The 22,575-nt window shown below is 47.2% G+C and overlaps 1 protein-coding gene across 1 annotated transcript; it reads left to right on the top strand.

Annotated features, from left to right (window-relative positions):
* The first annotated feature begins 296 nt into the window (after positions 1 to 296).
* Positions 297 to 22,558, top strand: LGI4 (leucine rich repeat LGI family member 4). Its single transcript, XM_081961830.1, has 9 exons — positions 297 to 930; positions 2,895 to 2,966; positions 7,582 to 7,653; positions 10,256 to 10,327; positions 10,805 to 10,876; positions 11,762 to 11,931; positions 14,615 to 14,779; positions 16,514 to 17,019; positions 19,139 to 22,558. The coding sequence occupies exons 1-9, from the start codon at positions 716 to 718 to the stop codon at positions 19,442 to 19,444; spliced, it is 1,650 nt and encodes a 549-aa protein (XP_081817956.1). The 5' UTR covers positions 297 to 715; the 3' UTR covers positions 19,445 to 22,558.
* Positions 22,559 to 22,575: the final 17 nt, after the last annotated feature.

Here is a 22,575-nt window from a genome sequence, read left to right as displayed (position 1 = left end):
CCTTCTCTCTCCCTCCCCTCCCTTCTCTCTCTCCCTGCCTCCCTCCCTCCTTCTCTCTCTCCCTGCCTCCTTCCCTCTCTCCCTCCCTCCCCCTCTCCCTCCCTCCTTCTCTCTCCCTGCCTCCTTCTCTCCCTCCCTCCCTCCTTCTCTCTCTCCCTCCCTCCTTCTCTCTCTCCCTGCCTCCTTCTCCTTCTCTCCTCTCCCTGCCTCCTTCTCTCTCTCCCTGCCGACTTCTCTCTCTTCCTCCTCTCCCTCCTCCTTCTCTCTCTCCCTGCCGACTTCTCTTTCTCTCCCCTCCCTCCCTCCCTCCCTCTCTCTCTCTTCGGCGAGCGGAGGAGAGAAGCCCGCAGCCTGCTCGCCGGAGGGACAGGGGAGGGCAGGGCGCGCAGGAAGCGGCGGCAGCGGCGGGCCTCCCGCCTCCTCCTCCCCGGGAGGCTGGGATGGGGCCAGGCAGCGGCTCGAGCCGGCCGGGAGGTGGCGGCTGTGCCAAAGCTGCCTGGGAGCCCGGCGCGTGGACCGCTCTCGGCTGAGGAGCAGAGCCCGCGAGGAGGAGGAGGAGGAGGAGAAGCGAAAGCGGCAAGCCGGGCCCGGGCGCGCGCGCGCCCCCGCTCCGCTTTGCGGTTGGACCCCCCCGGGCCAAGCGTGGGGGGGGGAGGCCGCGAAAGAGCCAGCGAGGAGCCCCGCCGCTGCGTCCCCGCTCCGCTCGCCCGGCAAGATGGGCTGCTGGAGCCGGAGGCTCGTCGGAACCGGAGCTCCGCCGCTGCTGCTGGTCTTGGCGGTTCTGCTGCTCCTGGCCGGGCAACAGCCGAGCGCCGGCCGGAAACCTCCCAAGAGAAGATGCGCGTCTGGCTGCACCTGCACCAAGGACACGGCGCTGTGCGAGGGAGTCAAGGAGATCCCCCGCGATCTGCCCCCGAACCTCATCTCCCTGTAAGCTTTCTCTGGGCGAGGGGAGGGGAGGGGGGCTTCTTTTAACCTCCCCCCCATCTACTTTCCTTCTTTTTTTAAAAAAAAACCCTCCTTGCTTAGCAAAAGAGCTAGTGGATCTCCCAGATGATACACATTGAATCTACCCGCTCCAAGATCTTCCAGGATCAAGGCTTACATTTACTTGGTTCCCTCTTCCAGGATCAAGGCTTACATCTACTTGGTTCCCTCTTCCAAGATCAAGGCTTACTTCTAAGAGGACCCCTCTCCCAAGATTAAAGCTTGTGGGGCTGGGGCCTTCCCAGGAGTAATAGACACCCCCTTCTCCCAAGGAAGACCCCCGCTGGGCTTCCCCTCCTCCCCATCTTCTAAAAACTGCCATGAAAGGGGTCGTGGGAACAGGATGTGCAATGCCTGGCGTGGCCCGGAGCTCTTACTTCAAGGCTAGCCTTGCCTGCAGAGTTGAGGGCAACTTTTGTGGGGTCTCTGGATGGTGGGGGGAGGGAAAGGGGGCTGGGAAAAGGCTGGGACATTGAGCTAGCAAGAAGCCCCAGGAAGTGCATTGCTTTCCCTTAGTCCGTTGTTGCATCTCTGGTGCAATGATGGAAAGCAGGTTAGCCAGGAGATGTGGCTGGGGAGAAATGGATTTTAATCCAGGGGACACACAAAACGCACACAAATTCTGCTTGAGATTTGGGCTGAAATTCACTGTGCATCCTCTCCCTTCTTCCTAGGGACTCACCTCCTAAAAGCAGGGGACCCTAACGGCTAGTTGCTTCCTCTGTTTTCTTCCAGCGTGGGTTTTTTTTGGGGGGGGATATCTATGGTAGCGGGGCAGTTTCCAGCAAATCTTGCATCACTGGATCCCCAAAACAACCACCCTGTGAAGGAAGAGAGGCCGAGGAAAAAGCCACTGGCCCAGGTTCACCCTGAGTCAGGAAAAACGCCAATTTAGATTTCCCCTCATCCTTAATCAGTAACAGCAGCACCCTGGCATCCCTAAATCACGAAAAGATGTCCCTCGTTGACAGGAGGGGCAACATTGCTGAAATTGGCCGCTGCCAGCGTTCCCTCCCACCCCCCCACCCTACCCAAATTATTGCAGATCCCCTGAGGAAACTGGATGCAGCTTAACAAAGTCCCCACCCCCCAATCCCCTTTGAAACTCGGAATATTGCCAGAGATAACATCTCCATGCACACAAATGCGCCTCAAGAGGATGCAGGTAAATTCCTCCAGGTAAAGCTGGCTCCAGGAAAGTTCTTGTATCACCCATGGGGGGAGGGTTCAGATGGCAACATCCAGAATTGTGGATTGTTATCCTCTTGATGGTAGATTTCTGGCTAAGCGAGGAGGAATTGAAGTGGTCCTTCCCTTTGGACCAGGTGATGGTACAGCTGCTTTGTTGCTGAGAATATCTCTCCCCCCCTTCTCTCCCTCCCTCCCTCCCCTTCCTCCCTCTCTCCTCCCTCCTTCCCTCCTCTCTCTCCCCCTCCCTTTCTCTCTATCCTCTTCCTCCCTCTCTCCTGTTCCTATCTCTCTCTCTCCTTCCCCCTCCCCTTCCCTCCTTCTCTATCCTCTTCCTCTCTCCTCTCCCTCATTCCCTCCTCTCTCTTCCTCTCTCTCCCTTCCTCCTGTTCCTATCTCTCTCTCTCCTTCCCTCTCTCCTCTTCCCTCCTTCTCTATCCTCTTCCTCTCTCCTCTCCCTCATTCCCTGCTCTCTCTTCCTCTCTCTCCCTCCCTCCTGTTCCTATCTCTCTCTCTCTCCTTCACTCTCTCCTCTTCCCTCCTTCTCTCTCCTCTTCCTCTCTCCTCTCCCACATTCCCTCCTCTCTCTTCCTCTCTCTCCCTCCCTCCCTCCCTCCTGTTCCTATCTCTCTCCTTCCCCCTCACCTCTTCCTCTCTCTCTCTCTCCCCCTCACTCCTTCCCTCCTCTCTCTGTCTCTCTCTCTCTGTCTCTCTTTCAGGTGTCTCATTCGCTCTGGCTTCACCGAGGTCTTGGAAGGCAGTTTTCAACAGGTGCCGTCTCTCCAGCTGCTGTAAGGATCCTCTCGGTTGTGAGTGTTGTGGCATGCATCAAAACGCGTGTACTTTTAAGTGTTCCTCAGCCAGTGTGTATGGTACATGAGAACCCGTCTCTGTTTTGCTAGCCAATCTCCCACTCCAAGGATCTTGCCAAGAAGCCTTCTGAATGTGACTCCTTTTGTCTCATTGTGTAACTGCCGAGTATTTCACCCAATTCCTGATAAGGAGACTGGCACGGATTGTGCCCTTCTTTGGTTCTAGGGGTGTGTGCACTTGTTTTCTTTCCTTTTGACTTAACATCCTTCTTGGTGGATCCATCAGTCCACCTTGGAAGCTCTCCCTGTGGATCTGGGGGAGGAAAGGAGAGCAGTACTCACTATGTGAAGTGTTTGTGGCATGTGATTCTGTTTACCAATACATCTGGATTCTGCAAGACTTAAGTTTCAGAATTCCCAATCTGACACCCTTCCTTTTAGAAGTATAGGTAGTCCTTGACTTACGACAATTCGTTTAATGACATTTTCAGGCACTGAAAACTGACTCATGAGTGTTTTTCACACAACCATTGCAGCATCCCCATGTCCACGTCATCAAAATTCGGATGCCTGGCCACTGACTCATATTTATGACCGTGTCAGTGTCCTGGGATCAACTGATCCTCTTTTAGGACTTTCCGACAAGCAAAGTCAATGGGGAAGCCAGGCTCACCTAACAAATGTATTACTAACTTAACAACTGTAGGGATTCACTTAACAACTGCAGCGGGAAAGGTCATTAAATGGGACAAAACTCAGTCGAGGACTACATGTGTCAGTCTGCAGCTCTTCAGATATTATTTAATCAGCCTCCCCCCCCCCAGCTGCAATTTCATCACATCTGGATGTTGAGCAAGGATGAGATTATTCCCTCTGGAGTTACAAGATTAGGATTAGTTGGCGAAGTCACTTTAATTGACGATTAGCAGCAGCCAATTAAACAGTCAGCAAATTTGTGCATACCTCTGTCTCTGCAGATCAGTCTATGCAAAGCCAAACAAAACAAAAATACCCGCAAAATCTCTCTCTATAATTATAACAGGCACCAATGGCATGTTAGGACAATCACTCCTAAAGGAGCAAAAACAGAGTGTGCACTTTTTCAAATTGCACACGTTGCAGAACGATTACACCATTGAAAAAAAAGCAGAGAGTCTCTTTAGGACAGGTTTTTCTCAAGCCATGGCTGGCTGGGGAATTCTGGGAATTGAAGTCCACACGTGTTCAAAGTTGCCAAGGTTCCTTCCGAGGTGGGTCAAATGAGGACCCAGCTTTTGGGGGGGCAATAGGCTGACTTTGTAACCGCTTAGAGAGGGCTGTAAAGCACTGTGAAGCGGTATATAAATCTAAGTTGTAAGTGGTATTCAGCCGGTTCTCTCTGGTTCTCTGGTTCGGGCGAACCATTAGTGGTGGCTCCAGGAAGCTCTGCCCACCCGGCCGACGTAATGCACGACCTTTTGCGCATGTGCAGAAGGTGGTGTGTGCAAGCTAAGCGAGCGAGTTCACATTTGCAAACCAATAGGGAAGGTAAGTAAATCCCACCACTGGTCTAAATGCTATAAGTCTTAAGTGCTATTGCTATTCATGACCATTGCAACATGCCCGTGGTCATGGGATCAAAATTCTTGGCCACTGACTCATATTTATGACGGTTGCAGCGTCCCGGGGGTGTGTGTCATGTGAATCCCCTTTTGAGAGCTTCTGACAATCAAAGTCAATGGGGAAGCCAAATTCACTCAACAACCCCGTCACTAACAACTGCAGCGATCCACTTAACAACTGGGGCAGGCAAGGTCATAAAACGGGGCAAAATTCACTTAAACGTCTCGCCTAGCAACAGCAATTTTTGAGAGGGGGGGGTCAACTGTGGTCGTAAGTCAAGGACTACTTATGTGCTCATCCTATGAAGGAGGGTCTTGGCGTATCCGCTTATGAACTCCGGGCCTGCTTTTGAACTAGTTAGCCATTGTCGCTAAACTTATTTTCATGGAAAACATGCATAATGAAAAATATGACTTTCCCCCCCATTTGCAACCTAGGAAACAGACGTTGGCAAAAGCAAGAGTGGCTAGTTCCTTTTCTTCTTTTATCAATGAGTTGCTTACTAATCTTGGATATTTTGGGTCTTGGAAGCCTCCTGATCCCATGTGCCTATCCAGATGGGCCCTGATTTAAAAATACCCTTCCGAGAAAGGCATTCATTCAAGACATGCTATGTTCCCCCCCCCCCCATCACGAGCTCCCGAAACTCATCTCCGAGGTTGAGAAATGGATTTTTTAAAACTCTACGTGACCTCTGACTCATTGCTAAACCAAGGGAAACTTCAGGCAGGAAACAATTAGATCATTTCTACAATCCCGGTTTAATGGTCTGCCTTTAAAATGCTCAGATGAACATCTGCAAATATTTTTAGCCCAAACCAGTTGGTGGTTGATTATAAAGGGGGAACAGAATGGGGACGGTGTTTATGATTGGGATGGGAGGAAACCTGGCGAGAAGGACCATCGTCACTAAACCTGGGTCATCTTGTCCCAGGCTTTCTTAAGGGTGCTGCTTTATTTATGTATTTACCATATTTTTCAGAGTATAAGACGCACCTTTTTCCCTCCAAAAAGAGGCTGAAAATCTGGATGCATCTTATACACTGGATACAGCATTTTTTGCCTCCCGAAACCCCGCCCCCTTCACCAAAATGGACATGCATAGCCTTTAGGATTTATGAGGAGGGCAGAATTGAGCAAAAATGGCCCATTTTTTGCTCAATTCCCCCCCCCCCAGCCCCCAGGAGCACTCTATAAGCCTCCTAAAGGATATCCATGCCCTTTTTTTTAGACAAAAAATGGGCCCATTTTTGTGAAAAACGGGCCATATTTGGGGTGTTTGCAGAGTGCAAAAAGTTTTTTTTTTAATTTGCCTCTTCAAAACCTTGGTGCATCTTATACTCCGGTGCATCTTATACTCTGAAAAATACAGTATTTTATTTCATCAAACATGAATTAGATAACAGATATAAGTATAGACATGATTATGAATACGAATGCAAGAGAATATTAGGACAGGGACGGTAGGCACGCTGGTGCACTTATGCACGCCCCTTACAGACCTCTTAGGAATGGGGTGAGGTCGACAGTAGACAGGCTAAGGTTAAAGTTTTGAGGGGTCAGGGAAGAAACCACAGAGTCAGGCAGTGCATTCCAGGCATTGACCACTCTATTGCTGAAGACGTATTTTCTGCAATCGAGTTTGGAGAGGTTTACCTTGAGTTTGTATCTGTTGTGTGCTCGTGTATTATTGTGGTTGAAGCTGAAGTAGTCCTTGACAGGTAGGACATTGTAGCAGATAATTTTATGTACTATGCTTCGGTTGGATCGAAGACTGTCTGGCCCCTGACATCTGCCCCGCAAAGGTGCTTTTTCAAGAGGCAACTGGACTGTCTTGGGTTTTCTTTGAAGACGTTTCGTGTCTCATCCGAGAAGCTTCTTCAGCTCTGACTGGATGGTGGGGAATGGAAGGATTTATGAGTCTGTGTTGTCTGCATCCCCAACAGCCGGTCCCTATGTTCAGTAGTGAAGGAACACAGGGCAGAAAACATCCTGCAGAAAGCACAGCTCCACAACACAGACCTTTCCGTACTTCCAAGAAGGCTCCATGCCCATTTGCACTGCTCAGGTGACCCTGAGGGCACAGATAGACCACCAAGTGGCCTCAATGATTCTATAAAAGGATGCAAATGACCAGCTGTCTGCAAGGAATGTAAATCCTTCAATTCCCCACCATCCAGTAAGAGCTGAAGAAGCTTCTGGGATGAGAAGCAAAACATTATTCAAAGAAAAAACAAGAAAAAAAAACAGTTGCCTTTTGGAAAAAGCACCTTTGGGACAACCATGACCTGTATGACTGAGAATCTCCTTAGATGTTTAGCTACGGGGAGCTTTATAGGCATTAGCTCTTACTTCTTGACAGCTTTAATCCCAGTTTTGCTGGGACATCTCCCAACAGATTTTGCAAGACCTGATGTCCTCAAGGCCTCCTCAACCCTGGCTCCTGTCTAGCCAGAAGCCTGAATCCCCTAGGCTAGATGTGTCAAACACAAGGCCTGTGTCTGATGTGGTCAGTTGTGGCTCACAGGACCATCCTGGAAAATGTAAGGGGCTGGCCCATGTTGTTTTGCCCTGGTCTACCCAATGTGAAGAGGAAACATCCCAGCAGTTTGGGGAATGGTGTGAAGCTGGCCACGCCCATACAGTTGGCCATGCCTACACAGTCAGCCACGGCTAGTGAGTGGCACCAAGCTGACTACCCCCATATAGTTGTCCACACCCGCCTGCGCCCCCTCCCAAGGTCAACCACAGCCCTGATGCGGCCCTCAATGAAATTGAGTTTGACATCCCTGTTCTAGACTGTCACTTCCTAACCCTTAGCATAGGGTCTTCTTATCTTCCTATCCTGCAACACTCCTGGTTGTTCAGAGCATTTCTATTCATCGTAGAGGTGGCATTTCCTTTAGGGACTCCTCTAAGTGGCTGTTTCTCCTTCATATTTCTTTCAACTGACCAGCTTGCCTGCTTTCCCCCAAACCTTCTCTCCCCTTAGCTTGATCACTTACAACTCCCTGGAACTGATTGGGGATGACGCTTTTGTGGGACTGACACACCTGGAATATCTGTAAGTATGCAACAGTGGGGTGGAGGGGGAGGAAATAGGAGCGAGCACATCAGTGGGGACCAAGATGGGTTGACGTCAAAGCTCAGGATCTCAATCAAGGACAGGATAGCCCGGCCCCTTCCCATGTCATGGGACAGCGACCCTCATTCCTTACTTCCACCAAGGACTTTGGTGAGGGTGGATGGAGCCACAGTCTATCAATATCTGGACTGCTGTGTACAGGTGAAACTTGAAAAATTAGAATATCGTGCAAACGTTCATTTATTTCAGTCATGCAACTTAAAAGGTGAAACTAATATATGAGATAGACTCATTACATGCAAAGCAAGATAGTTCAAGCCGTGATTTGTCATCACTGTGATGATTATGGCTTACAGCTCATGAAAACCCAAAATCCACAACCTCGGAAAATTAGAATATTGTGAAAAGAGGCAATATTCTAGGCTCAAGGTGTCCCACTCTAATCAGCTAATTAAGCCATAACACCTGCAAAGGGTTCCTGAGCCTTTAAATGGTCTCTCAGTCAGGTTTGGTAGGAATCACAATCATGGGAAAGACTGCTGACCTGACAGTTGTGCAGAAAACCATCATTGACACCCTCCATAAGGAGGGAAAGCCTCAAAAGGTAATTGCAAAAGAAGTTGGATGTTCCCAAAGTGCTGTATCAAAGCACATTAATAGAAAGTTGTGTGCAAGAAAAAGGTGCACAAGCAGCAGGGATGACCACAGCCTGGAGAGGATTGTCAGGAAAAGGCCATTCAAAAGTGTTGTGGACTTTCACAAGGAGTAGACTGAGGCTGGGGTCAGTGCATCAAGAGCCACCACACACAGACAGATCCTGGACATGGGCTTCAAATGTCGTATTCCTCTTGTCAAGCCGCTCCTGAACAACGAACAACGTCAGAAGCGTCTTACCTGGGCTAAAGAAAAACAGACCTGGTCTGTTGCTCAGTGGTCCAAAGTCCTGTTTTCTGATGACAGCAACTTTTGCATCTCATTTGGAAACCAAGGACCCAGAGTATGGAGGAAGAATGGAGAGGCACACACTGCAAGATGCTTGAAGTCCAGTGTGAAGTTTACACAGTCTGTGTTGATTTGGGGAGCCATGTCATCTGCTGGTGTTGGTCCACTGTGCTTCATTAAGTCCAGGGTCAACGCAGCCGTCTACCAGGAGATTTTGGAGCACTTCATGCTTCCTTCCGCAGATGAGCTTTATGGGGATGTTGACTTCATTTTCCAGCAGGACTTGGCACCTGCCCACACTGCCAAAAGCACCAACACCTGGTTCAATGACCATGGGATTACTGTGCTTGATTGGCCAGCAAATTTGCCTGACCTGAACCCCATAGAGAATCTATGGGGCATTGCCAAAAGAAAGATGAGAGACATGAGACCGAACAATGCAGAAGAGCTGAAGGCCGCTATTGAAGCATCCTGGTCTTCCATAACACCTCAGCAGTGCCACAGGCTGATAGCTTCCATGCCACGCCGCATTGAGGCAGTAATTGCTGCAAAAGGGGCCCAAACCAAGTACTGAGTACATATGCATGCTTATACTTTTCAGAGGTCCGATATTGTTCTATGTACAATTCTTGTTTTATTGATTGCATGTAATATTCTAATTTTCTGAGATGGTGGATTTGGGGTTTTCATGAGCTGTACGCCATAATCATCACAATTATGACAAATCACGGCTTGAACTATCTTGCTTTGCACGTAATGAGTCTATCTCATATATTAGTTTCACCTTTTAAGTTGCATTACTGAAATAAATGAACTTTTGCCCGATATTCTAATTTTTCGAGTTTCATCTGTATTGCAGAGAAGAGGCAGGGACTGTAGCTCATGAAGAGAAGGGTTTGTAGGGTTTAAGAGATTGAGTTGGGACTATGTTGGGAGGGGCTGTCACAGAGACGAGGGGATTGACTTATTCTCCAAAGCACTTGAGGGCAGGGCAAGAAGCAATGTGTGAAAGCTTGTTAAAGAGAGATCCAACCTAGAAGTATGAAGAATTTTTCTGACAGTGAGAACAATTGATCAGTGGACCACCTTGGTTCCCAGGATTGTGGGTCCAGGTTTTCAAAAATAGACAGGGCAGTCATTTGATCAGGATGGTGTAAACTCACCTGTCCTGAGCAGGAGTTGGATCAGAAGACCTCTGTGGTCCTTTCCAGTCAATGAGTCTTACGTTCTATGAACTAAATCCGAAAGGAATCAAAAATGGAATATATCTACAGTGAAATGTGCAGTCAGCTTTATTTTCCTTTATTCGTGAAATTCCATTCCAACATCCAGAAGGTTGTATGTGGCTGATCCCAGATTTAGAGCCCATTTGCCTTTTGTTTTGCATGTTTATTTGTCAAATTATGGTGTTGCCTTTCTCCCAGAAGCAAAAGGCAGTGTGTAGCAGTGGTTCTTCCCCTTCAGATTTCCTCCTCACAGGAACAGCCCTGAGAGGCAGGCTGAGCTGAGAAAGGTTGACTGGCCCAAATCCCCCCATGAAACCAGGGTTGACATTAGCCCATCCTTTGTCCAATGTCTTAATCACTGCCCCATACCATATTTGCTCCTGTCTTGAGACTTACAAGGACTTCTCTTCCAGATTCATTGAACAAAACAGACTAGACGCCATCTCCAAGAATGCCTTCAGAGGCCTGAAGTCTCTTCTTCATCTGTGAGTACTTTGTGGAACATCTTCTTGGTTCCTTTTTGGACTTCTGGAGGTTCTGGCAAACTTTACTGTTTATCAGATTTTATATCCACCCTTTATTTTGAGCAAACTTAAAGTGACATGTATGCTTTGAGGATTTCACTGGCAACTTAGCCTAAGACGGCAATAATTTTGCTTGGTTTAGATGCCTTAATTATGCCAAAGACTCCTTTACTTTTGATTCCTGGTGCTGTTTGTTGTTTGCTTCCAGACCTTTCTTTTCTCAACAAGGTAACATTATCAGCACCAATGAGGTTACCTGGTTAGGTAATGAAACTGATGCAAGCTCAGAGAGATCAGGGACTCCGCGGTCCAGCCCTGAACCACAAATATTCTCTTCTATTGGGACTGTTTTAGTGTCATCATGCAAGACACATGATGTTCCCAAACCTGCCAACTTGCTTTAAGAAGGATATTCTTTTTCCTTTCCATTTTTCACAGGAATTTAGCCAACAACAACTTGCAGACCTTACCAAGGCACCTCTTCCGAGGCCTGGATTCACTAACCTCAGTGTAAGTTGTGGGTCCAGGAGAAAGAAACACGGGTACGGTTTTGGATAGAAAAGGTTGTTACTCAGCCTAACACGAGGGCTACTAAAGGGCACAAGGTCTTTTGCTTTCCCAATCCAAACATTTGATGGCAAAAGGATTGAATGGGAGTCCCCAAAGTGTAGTTTTAGTAAGTTTTCATACTAAGTTAATTTAACAAAGATTTTTTCACAAAGGAAATAGAAGCCCGCTCGCAATTGTACTATCAGAGTTTGATTGGCCGACTTGTAGATTCCACAAGCTTGCCTATGGTTTGAGGGCTATGCACAGGGGGTTGGAAGCTAAAACATACCAAGAATGGTTACAGAAATTGGGTATGTCTAGTCTAATGAGAAGGACCAGGGGAGACATGATAGCAATTTGAGGGGCTGCTACGAAGAAGAGGGAGTCCAACTATTTTCCAAAAAAGCAAGACAGGAAACCATGGATGGAAACAAACCAAGGAGAGAAGCAACCTAGAACTAAGGAGACATTTCCTAACAGTGAGAGCAATCAACCAATGGAACAGCTTGCATTCAGATGTTGTGAATGCTCCAACACTGGATGTTTTTAAGAAGAGATTGGATAACCATCTGACTAGAAGACCTCCAAGGTCCCTTCCGGCTCCTTTCCAAGTCTATTATTCTATGCTGTATATTTTTGCCAGTTTTGGCTTGGAGGAAGAAGAGAAAGGTGTGAATTATAGCAAGAGAGAGATGGGCTGGCAAAAGAATTAACCACCCTCAACTCCAAGTGCTTGAAGCATGGGGAGGCATTCCCCAACCCCAGAAGACATGAAGTTGGCCTCGGGTGAAGGTTTTGCTGCCATCTGCCCTCCTGGTGATCACCCACCAACCTCTTTCTCAACAGGGACCTGCGGGGAAATGCTTTCCACTGCGACTGTAAGCTGAAATGGCTGGTGGAATGGCTGAGCCGCACCAGCGCCTTGGTGGAGCCCATTGAGTGCCACTCGCCGGCTGAGCTGAACCGCACCAGCCTCAGCGAACTGCGGCCCGGAGGGTTCAATTGCATCACCACTGGTAGGTCATCCTTTGTGCTTTGGGTTCCCTCCAGCGAGGAAGGACTGCCAGCCCTACCATGAGTCAAAGACAGAGAGCAGCCTCAGTCAGCAAGTATTACTACGGTATCCTGGAAGGGTCAGCCAAATGGGTTAGCTCTTTGCTTTGTCTCTCCATAATGGGGAGAAGAATGGTCTTTGTTGGCTATTTTTTGCTCATAAGTTGCCATTCTGACTATTGGGCATTCTCTGTCTTGAGTACCAAAAAAGACTTTTATTTGTTTTATTTATTTATTTACTCATTTACTTACTTACTTACTTACTTACTTACTTACTATTTATTGATTGATTTATTGATTTATTGATTATTTACTTATTTACTATTGATTGATTGATTGATTGATTGATTGATTGATTGGTCTAACACAGTGGTCTCAACCTTCCTAATGCTGCGACCCTTTAATACAGTCCTCATGTTGAGGTGACCCCCAACCATAAGATTATTTTATGTTTTCTGTATTTTTTCGAAAATATGTGTTTTCCGATGGTCTTAGGCGACCCCTGTGAAAGGGTCGTTCGGCCCCCAAAGGGGTCCCTACCCATGGGTTGAGAACCACTGGTCTAACATGTACACGGTAACAACTATAATTATGAACATAAACAACACAGATAAATACAGATAAATGGGGACAGTAAGACAAGGAAGGTAGGCACGCCGGTGTGCTTAATGCTTGCTTGACATTGGATTTTAGGTCTTTTGACTTGTAGGGAAAGGTCCTATCTGCAGGCTTGATTCAAGCAGCCAATTGCCGAAAGGGAATTTGTAGCTGTGAAAATGGAAGAAGTTTGAATTAATCTCAGATGAGACAAACAGAAAGGGTACAGAGGATCCTTGGTGCTCTCTCTGAGCTTGTTTGTTTTCTTTAAGACGTTTCATTACCCAAACTAGGTAACATCATCAGTGCTAGTAAGGAGTGGGATTTGCTGTCAGTTTATATTCTGGTGGCTTTGCCCCGTTGAGGTTGGTGGGGGTGGTTTTAGAGATTCTTTGGTTGGACTGTTTACTGTTGGCTCTTTGGCAGTTTCTTGATTGGGGTATCTGTTTACTTGATTGATGGTCCGATGTGAACCTTGGAGTTCAACTATGGTGATTTGGGTGCTGATTGCTGGTGGAGAGGTGCTTGAGAAAACACAGATAGTCTCCTTTATTAGAAAGTGTCCAGATTTGTCAAATGAAAGAGGTTCATGATGTGTGGATACCTTTGAAGCTTCTATCTCTCTTAAGGAATGTAGTAATTCTAATCTAAATCAGTGGCATCCTTCAGATGTGTTGGACAAACCTCGGAATTCTGGGAGTTGAAGTCCCATACAAACACATCTTGTGGCCAACAGAAAGGGGAAATTTGACGTAGGCAAAGATTAGCTTGGCTTTGCGGTGTCTTTTTCCCAACCGCCTTTTCACTTTATTTTCCAAACTGGATAATCCTGCTGAAATCAGTGTTGGCTTATATTCACAACGTGCCTACTTTAATTTAAATAACTTTGGGGTTTTTTTTTTTTTGAATGACAGGCTGACCAGTGGCTCTTAGAAAGTGTGCTCTTGCCCATGTGGTCTGATGTCATGTCTTGTCTTGATGGTCCTTATCCTCAGAATCTTCTGGAGCGGACTTATTAGCAGTGTTCCAATATCTCAGGGGTTGCCACAAAGAAGAGGGAGTCAAACTATTCTCCAAGGCACCTGAGGGTAGAACAAGAAGCAATGGGTGGAAACTAATCAAGGAGAGAAGCAACTTAGAACTGAGGAGAAACTTCCTGACAGTTAGAACAATTAATCAGTGGAACAGCTTGCCTCCAGAAGTTGTGAATGCCCCAACACTGGAAGTCTTTAAGAAGATATTGGATAGCCATTTGTCTGAAACGGTATAGGGTTTCCTGCCTAGGCAGGGGGTTGGACTAGAAGGCCACCAAGGTCCCTTCCAACTCTACTATTGTATTGTATTGTATTGTATTGTATTGTATTATTCTGGGAGGAAGGGCTGGGAGAGGACTCTGCAAGGACTATTCATCACAATGATGATTATATACAACATTTATTTCTGGCGGTCTTATTCCCTTGAATGCTGGGGGCTGGAGGTTGGTGGGGGACCATAGCTTAATTGCTTTCATGACCTGTTAGTGAACATCTCATAGACATTTGGTTGTCACTGTTGGAAACAATATTCTGGATTCTTGGCTCTTTCGTTAGTCTGAAAGCTGAATTTGACTTTTGGGAAGCATGCTGGGGGATGCAATTGCAAGAATTGGGAAGAGCCAGGACGAAACCTAAATTTGGCTCCTTGTTGCCTTAAAAACAAGCCATTCAGTAGCAACTTCAGGCCAGGCATGAAGACACAGTTAAATTTTGCAAGGCGATGATGCAAGGAACTCAGGCTTGCAAATTCTTCCCCCTTGCTCTGGGTTGACCCAGCAGGATTCATCATTGTGCATCAGCCATAAGGGGCAGCAAAATAAAACCATAATGAGCAAATAAGAGATGTTCTGCATGGAATCTTTAAACACAGCATCCGCCCTTGCAGAAATGCATCTATTAATTAATTGCATTCCAGGCTGCCAAGTGAGTTTCCCTTTCTGAATGGTTGAAGGGCCACCAGAGTTGCGAGATTCCACCCCTGATCGAATGCTAATTCCCACTTTCCTTCCCACAGAACTTGTCCTCTTTGACACGTTGCCAGAGCAGTCTCTTTCAATAGAAACATTCGTCTACCATGATGAAGAGAACGTGGTGATTGCACAGCCCTTTACTGGACGGTGCAACTTCCTGGAGTGGGACCACGTGAGTGGGAAATTTCGCAGCTATGCCACTATCAATGGTAAGGAACCCAGAAACACACAGCACAATCACTTTCCTCCTGCCAGCATTACTAGGTGGAGACATTGCCTTCATGTCAGGGTTCCAAATAGCATCCAAAAGTAAATCAGAATCCAAGGCAAAGTATTGCTCAAAGTTCCGATTTATTAAAAGAGCGATGTTGGCACATCTGGGAAAACCCAAATCTGAGAGCATCCAGGTTTTCCCCACCAAGTTGAAAGTTGAAGATCATGCCCCACACACAACTCCATCACATGGTCCAATCTCCCACTGCCATGCTGGTAGTTCCACCCATCCAGTTCCGGTCAGGTGCAAAGGATGACCTTGGCTTTCTAGAAAGAATTTTGTTTTGGCTACACAGTAGGTAACTCCACACAATCCTCCCTCCCATTTTCCCACATTGGAAAATGCATAGCAGAATAATAGAAAGTGTGGCAGGCCAAAGATCCAAAAGAAAGCTGCAGGCCTGACACTTCGTTGTTCAGAAACATACAGTGGGTATCATTCAGCAGCACCAAACTACACCCCATAATGAATAAGTCTGAGCTGGAGGGTGGAGTTAAGTGTGTCATCAGATTAGAATCCTTGCATTCCCACAGGAACTCCAAACCCAGCCCATCCTGAATTCTGTTGACCTTTATCTGATGTCAGTTTAGTGTTAAACTTTAGTTAACCAGGTTGTTGTGTATAGGCTTGAATAAATCTTCTATGCCAAGGGTCTCCAACCCCCGGTCCGTGGACTGGCAGTGGTCTGCAGCATGCCAGCAACTGGTCCCTGCAAACAGATGAAGCCCTATCTGCGGGATATAAACAGCGTGCAAAACCACACCAGAAAAAACATTCTCCATGGAACTGGTCTCCAATGCCCAAGAGGCTGAGGGCCACTGTTCTATGCTACATGCTAATTCTTTCCAGCTGTCAAGTACTGCCATTTCATAGCAAAATGGGAGGGGCCCATGTTCCCACTGTGATTTGGGCAGGGAAAAAATAACGGTAAACTATTATCACACTTCGAAAACAAATAGATCGCTTCCTGAATTGTCTTGAAACTGAGTAGGGTATCAAGAACCATTTACCGTATTTTGGGGACGCACCTTTCCCCCCCAAAAAGAGGGTGAAAATCTGGGTGCATCTTATACACTGAATACAGCATTTGTGACCTACCAAAACCCCACCTGCACACCTTTTGCAAAAATGGATGTGCGGAGGGTTTGGGAGGCTTGCAAAGTGCTCCTGGGTGCTGAGGAGGACAAAAAAAGAGCAAAAAAATGGGCCGTGTTTTGCTCATTTTTGCCCCCCACCCCCCACCCCCAGGAGCACTCTACAAGCCTCCCAAAGCTTCTGCATGCCCTTTTTTTGCAAAAAAATGAGGCATGCAGAGGGTTTGGGAGGCTAACAGAGTGCAAAAACTTTTTTTTAAAAAATTACCTCTTCAAAATCTTGGTGCGTCTTATACTCTGGTGCATCTTATAGTCCGAAAAATACGGCACTTGGAGGACATGACATTCTTATCTGACCTTCTACATCCTTTGCTGGCTCCAAAGCATTGAGAGGAACAGTACAAATCCAATCAATCAATCAATCAGAACAGAGCTAGAAGGGACCTTGAAGGTCTTCTAGTCATCCGAATGGTAATGTCATCATTAAGACAATGCGACGGTAATTAAACAGATAACTGCAACGTAAGAAGACTTCCAGCATCGCATTTTAGTGACTCCACCTTTCTCCTTCTCAGGTTCTTCCACCGTGGTCTGCAAGCCCTTGGTGATTGAGGGCGAACTCTTTGTAGTTGTCGCTCAGCTCTTTAGAGGGTCCCACATCTACAAGCGACACGAAGCTACGGGACAGTTCCAGCACACCCAGGTCATCGAGAGCTCACGCATCCGCAAGCCCAACGACATCGAGGTCTTCCAAATGGAGGGAGACTGGTACTTCATCATGGCTGACAGTTCCAAGGCCGGCTCGACCACCTTGTACCGCTGGAATGGTCACGGCTTCTATTCCCACCAGTCCTTGCATTCTTGGTATCGTGACACGGATGCTGAATTTCTGGAGATTGCAGGCAAGCCCCACCTCATCTTGGCCAGCAGCTCTCAGCGCCCTGTCGTCTATCAGTGGAACAAGCAGCAGTTCGTGCGCCGTACGGACATTCCTGACATGGATGATGTCTACGCTGTCAAGCATTTCAAGGTCAAGGACGACGTGTACATTTGCTTGACGCGCTTCCTTGGAGATTCCAAGGTGAGATTGGAGGTTGGGATGGTTAGTCCGGTTCTGTACCTACCTGCTTCACTGGGGTCATACATTTCACCCAGCCCCCATGTGGTTTGTCGACAACCTCCAGAAATGTGGCTGTTTGATGATGACAAATCTAGGACATGCGTGCCAGAGGTGGCACACAGAGCCCTCCCTGGGGGCAAATGCGCCATCGCCTGATACTCTTCTGGTTTTTGACGCACATGGTTTCCAGCTGGACTTTGTGGGCATCAGAGCACAGAAAATGGCCTGAAAACAGCCCCCCAAATGGGCAGAGAACCAGGCTGTTTTTAGGGCCATTTTCGTACCGTTTTCAGACAGGTTTTGGCCCGAAAACAGCCCGAAAACCAGCCTGAAGATGGCCTGAGAATTGCCATAAAACAGGGCACACGCACCAGCCAACTGGCCTTCAGGTTTCTGGCACTCTGGCGCACACACATACACAAGCATTTTGGTTTGGGTACTCGGTGCCGAAAATGTTTGCCGTCACTGGCCTAGCAGGTTGGCGGAATCCAACCGTTGTGGCTTGTAGATCAGGGGTTATAAGTGACATGTGTGGGCCTTAGGATCCGGAGGCATTTTCAGGTAAACCTGATGGAGCTTTGAGCATAGCCTGTAGGGCAGGGATGTCCAAACTTGGGAACTTTAAGACTTGTGGACTTCAACTCCCAGAATTTCCCAGCCAGCTCTGCCCCACAAGGGATTAGGGGGCCTTTAAATGGAGATGACGATGATGATGATTAGGAAAGCCTACAATAGTTGAAACGACTTAACATATGGTACCAAATGCTCAGAACACCAATACTGCAATCCCATCTTCTTGATGGAAGATTGTGAGTAAAAGACTGGGCAGCCATCGATTGACCCATAAATCTGGATTCCTGCACTTACACAGCCTTACTCAAATGTATGTTTCTGTAGTGTTTGGAAAGGCGAAGCAGAACCTTATCTGATGAGCTTCTGATGAGAGTCCTTTTGGTGGCCATGATGTCACGCCACCATTTGTAGTGGAAGCACATAAGCAGACGAAGCAATGATAAATTGAATAAACAATAAGTAGCACATACATACATACCTGACGGTCCAAAGAATAAGCTATCGGAAGTTGGTGCGACTGCTATTGTGTGCTCGTTTAGTTTTATCCTGGCAAGAAGATGGATACAGGTGATTACTCTTGGTCCTTTCTCTTCAAGTTCAAAGCAACTCTGTCCATTCAAGGTTGAGTCAGACACCTCCTTCCCATTGTCAGATTGGAGAGTTGGGTTATTTAAGACAATTTCACCTGTGCTATCTTTGCTGACTTTAGCCTATGAGGCCTCCAGTTAGAAATTCTGGGATTTTAATGAGTTCCTACATTAAGTACATTAAGGACGTGGTGGCTCAGTGGCTAAGATGTTGAGCTTGTAGATCAGAAATGTTCAGCAGTTCGGCAGTTCGAATCCCTAGCACCGCATAACAGAGTGAGCTCCAGTTACTTGTCCCAGCTTCTGCCAACCTAGCAGTTCGAAAGCAGGTAAAAATGCAAGTGGAAAAATAGGGACCACCTTTGGTGGGAAGGTAACAGTGTTCCGTGCATCTTTGGCGTTTAGTCATGCCAGCCACATGACCACGGAGACGTCTTCGGACAGTGCTGGCTCTTTGGCTTTGAAACGGAGATGAGCACCGCCCCCTAGAGTCGGGAACGACTAGCACATAAGTGCGAGGGGAACCTTTACCTTAAGTATATTACATCTATGCCTTAATGGTTCTTGCTAGGTCTGATCCCTGGAGAAGAGAAAATGCCAAGGCACATGATTCAATCTTGGCTCAATCAAATCTAATTTACAGGGCCAAGATAAATCGGTTTTTCTTTTCCAATGTGTCATCGGTTATAAATCAGGTAGATTGCTCATTGAGAAATAAACGAAATCCTTCTCCTTGGTTGAGTCCCATTTTTCTCATTGTCTGGATTTAACATTGGGTCCCTTTCCCCCATAATAACACTCACACCTTACTAAGACTTGCTGCGGTCTTAGTGGCAGCTCTGGGCTTGCACGCCTGTACACCCTTTGACTGAAACCATCTCCAAGAAATTGCATTTGAGGTCCTGTTCTGCTCTCCACAGGTGATGCACTGGGATGGCTCCATGTTTCGAGATGTCCAGCAGATGCCTTCCCGCGGCTCCATGGTCTTCCAACCGCTGAGCATCTCCGGCTATCGTTACGCCTTCCTTGGCAATGACTACTCCTTCAGCAAAGTCTACCGCTATGACCCCATCACTGGCCTCTTCCAGCACTTCCAGGAGCTCAACACCCAGGCCCCGCGCTCCTTTGCCCACCTCAACGTTGACAAGCAGGACTTCCTGATTGCCTCCAGCTTCAAGGGCAAGACACACATTTACCGCCACCTCATCATTGATCTGAGTGCCTGAGCCCAGCGACAGTGGGGCTGGTGGGGGAGGGCATTGATCGAAAGTAGGAGGCAGCTACCGCAGGGAGAACCAGCCCAGGAGAAGACGGCTGGCTCCTGGGGAGTGCAGTGCCAGAGGCATCCACTAGGGGGACACCATTTGGAAGCAGATGCTGTTGAAGATGCACTTCTCGAAGGGCCGGAGATAACAGCTGGCCAGCAGGTGGGAGCTGAGCGACTTAAGAGCCATAATCAATCACTAGCAAATGCAACTGGAGTGGCAGCAGAAGGCAGCAGGGTTTTGTTTCCTTCTGACCTGCCAAATGATGATAAACTGAGGCTGCCGTTGCCAGAAAGGGCAGTTTTACAGGGGGGGTTAAGTCAGGGAGCCCCCACCAACAAGACACTTGGTTTTATTGCTCAGAATTTCCATTCTTCCCTCCTCCCCGTCACCCTCTTATCGTTTCCTAACAAGGACGAGGTTGATTCGGTTGGATTTTCTTCTTCCCTTTTTAATGGATTCCTGGAAACATTTTTTTCCCCTTTTGCTTATTTTGCCTGCTTGCTTGTATGGCTCTTGTTTTCTTTTGAAAACATTTCTTTTTTTTAAAAAAGTGTGCAATCCTGCATCAGATAACTGTAACCTATGCGTGCCTGCTCAAAAAAGCAAACACCAACGTACGGCTGAATTCACACAATGCGGACAGAGCCATGTAAAAGGGAGTTGATCACTTGGAATTCAGTTTTATTTGGGGGAGGGGGAGATCTTAATCTATTGTGGAAACCAAGCCACGATCTTAAGTTATCATATGAGTGTTTTTTTTTTTGGGGGGGGGGGGGGTTGGCTATCCCAAATCATGGGCCCAAAACGTTGTGTGAACTCAGCCAAAGAATCTTGGAACCCCTTTAAATGTCTTATGATATAAGCTTTGTATGTTATACTTGAGCCGTGGTGGCGCAGTGGCTAGAGTGCAGTACTGCAGGCTACTTCTGCCAACTGCCGGCTGCCTGCAATTTGGCAGTTCAAATCTCACTAGGCTCAAAGGTTGACTCAGCCTTCCAGCCTTCCGAGGTGGGTAAAATGCGGACCCAGATTGTTGGGGGCAAGAGGCTGACTCTGTAAAACCACTTAGAGAGGGCTGTAAAGCACGCGGTATATAAGTCTAAGTGCTGTTGCTACTTCCCTAGGAATAAGTCCCGTTGATCTCAACTGGGATTAGCAGCCCTGGTGGTTAACTGGTCTGCCTCCCACTCGGTCCTACTAGAAGCCTGCCTCAACCTTTCACTGAGATTTTTCTGATTTTAATGCGTTCAGCAGATGTTTTTCCAAAGCAGATGTACATCAAGTAATGTTACAGTCATCTGCTGGTTGCACCCAGTATGTTTTAATGGCCGTTTTCTATTTCCCAGTTTAAGGATATCTAAACATACACAATGTTCGCCATCAAACTATGTCAGGGAGAGACATGACCGAAGCACAAGCTTAGCATTAAGCACACAAGGAGTCCCAGGAAATCTCGATCAACCGGAGAAGGACTTTGGAGGGGAGGGGAAGAGAACAAAGTAACCTTAGAGGCACATGGACTCATGGACAGAAGGGGCAGTTGGGAGCCATTCTGGACAGAACTGTTAGCTGAAACAGAGGGGGGCTTGCTAGGAATACAGTCCGGCATTTCTTCTTCAAACCGTAAACAGCCGTCTTGTTATTCAAAGTCATCAAATCTCCTTCTAGGAGTGGAGTTACTCTATTGTACACTTTCCCCTCGCTGGACTGGGAGAGACGCAGCTCAGGCAGAAAATACACCACAGGAGGTTTCTTCAGAAGGATACGTTGATTTCCTCTAGGGGCTTCCCTTCGCAATGCGGCATCCCACACACAATATGTTGTAAATAAAAGTCAATATATTGTTTGTGGGCTCGTGAGTGTTTGGACTTGTCTCCACATTCCGGATGCTCAAGGAAGCTACTCAGAGCCAAAGGGTGGTGGGGTGATGGATTCCCCTGTCCTTAAAACCGGAGCAAAACCTACAATCCTTTTCATACAAGCTCTTTGCAACATTCAAAGCATTGAAACACCGAATCAAAAAAGGTACTATAGCTATTGGACATATTATGTTAAACCACCGTTTCTTTGACTAGGATTTATTGAATAAGCCACCATTGACAGGGTTCGCCCAGAAGGGTGATCCAGAAAGTGAGCAAGGCATATTGTCAGTGGTACAGAATGAAGCACAGGTTGTTGTTGTGGCCCGCTAGTGGCCAGCAGAGCTGGCAGCAGAGTCGGACAGTGAGGAGGTTGGGGAAGAACGGGGGCTAGTCCTGAGGGGTGAGGAAAGCTCAAACGAGGGCTCTGTGTCGGAGGCAGAGAGGGAGCTAGACAGCAGTGAGGCAGAGGAACAGCTGGAGCCTGTTCCCAGTGTGCGCGTGTGCAGAGCTGCCAGAAGACAAGAACAACTAAGAAAGACGGATCGACAGGAGTAAAGTCACACCTTGGAGGTAATTGGTCCCTCCCATAGGAAACAAAAGAGGAGTGAATGGGGAGGGGGCTTTTGCAGGAAACAATTCGTTCCTTCGGTCATTTCAAAAGTGGAAAGTTCTGTTTGTGACTATAAGAGACTCTGAGCCAAGTTTTGCCTTGCCCTGCATTTAGAAACTAGTTATTTGGCAGCTCTCCAAATGAGATAAGGTTCGTGTTGATAAACGTTCTTCTGAAAGACTGTTTGCTAAGTCTTGCTGACTGTGAATGAAAGGAATTCACAGTCGTGTAAATAAAAGAGGTTTTACCGAGACCAAGACTCTGCTTCTTGCTTTTTAAGGAAGCCTGGGTCAGAACAGCAGTCCTCAACTTATAATTATTCATTTAGTGACTGTTTGAAACTTACAATGAAAAAAAATGACTTAGGGCAGTTTTCACCAGACCGTTGCAGCATCCCCATGGTCATGTGATCAACATTTGGGCACTTGGCAACTGGAATGTATTTATGATAGATGCAGTATCCTGGGATCATGGGATCCTCCGTTTGTAAACTTCCCAACAAGGTTCCGACATGCAAAATCAATGGGGGAAGCTAACGTCAATTAGTGACCATGTGATTCACTTAACAACCGCAGTGATTTGCTTAAAAGCTGTGCAAAAGAGTCATAAAACGGCAC

Source organism: Natrix helvetica, assembly GCF_964273705.1.
Source record: "Natrix helvetica genome assembly, chromosome: 9".
NCBI classification, from domain to species: Eukaryota; Metazoa; Chordata; class Lepidosauria; order Squamata; family Natricidae; genus Natrix; species Natrix helvetica.
Note: the sequence above shows the minus strand (reverse complement) of the source record. Positions and strands in the feature narration are given on the sequence as shown.

Coding starts and splice junctions, on each gene's coding strand:
- LGI4 (XM_081961830.1), top strand. CDS start 716: ATGGGCTGCTGGAGCCGGAGGCTCGTCGGAACCGGAGCTCCGCCGCTG. Junction 7,654..10,255: donor CTGACACACCTGGAATATCT/GTAAGTATGCAA, acceptor CTTCTCTTCCAG/ATTCATTGAACAAAACAGAC. Junction 11,932..14,614: donor GTTCAATTGCATCACCACTG/GTAGGTCATCCT, acceptor TCCTTCCCACAG/AACTTGTCCTCTTTGACACG.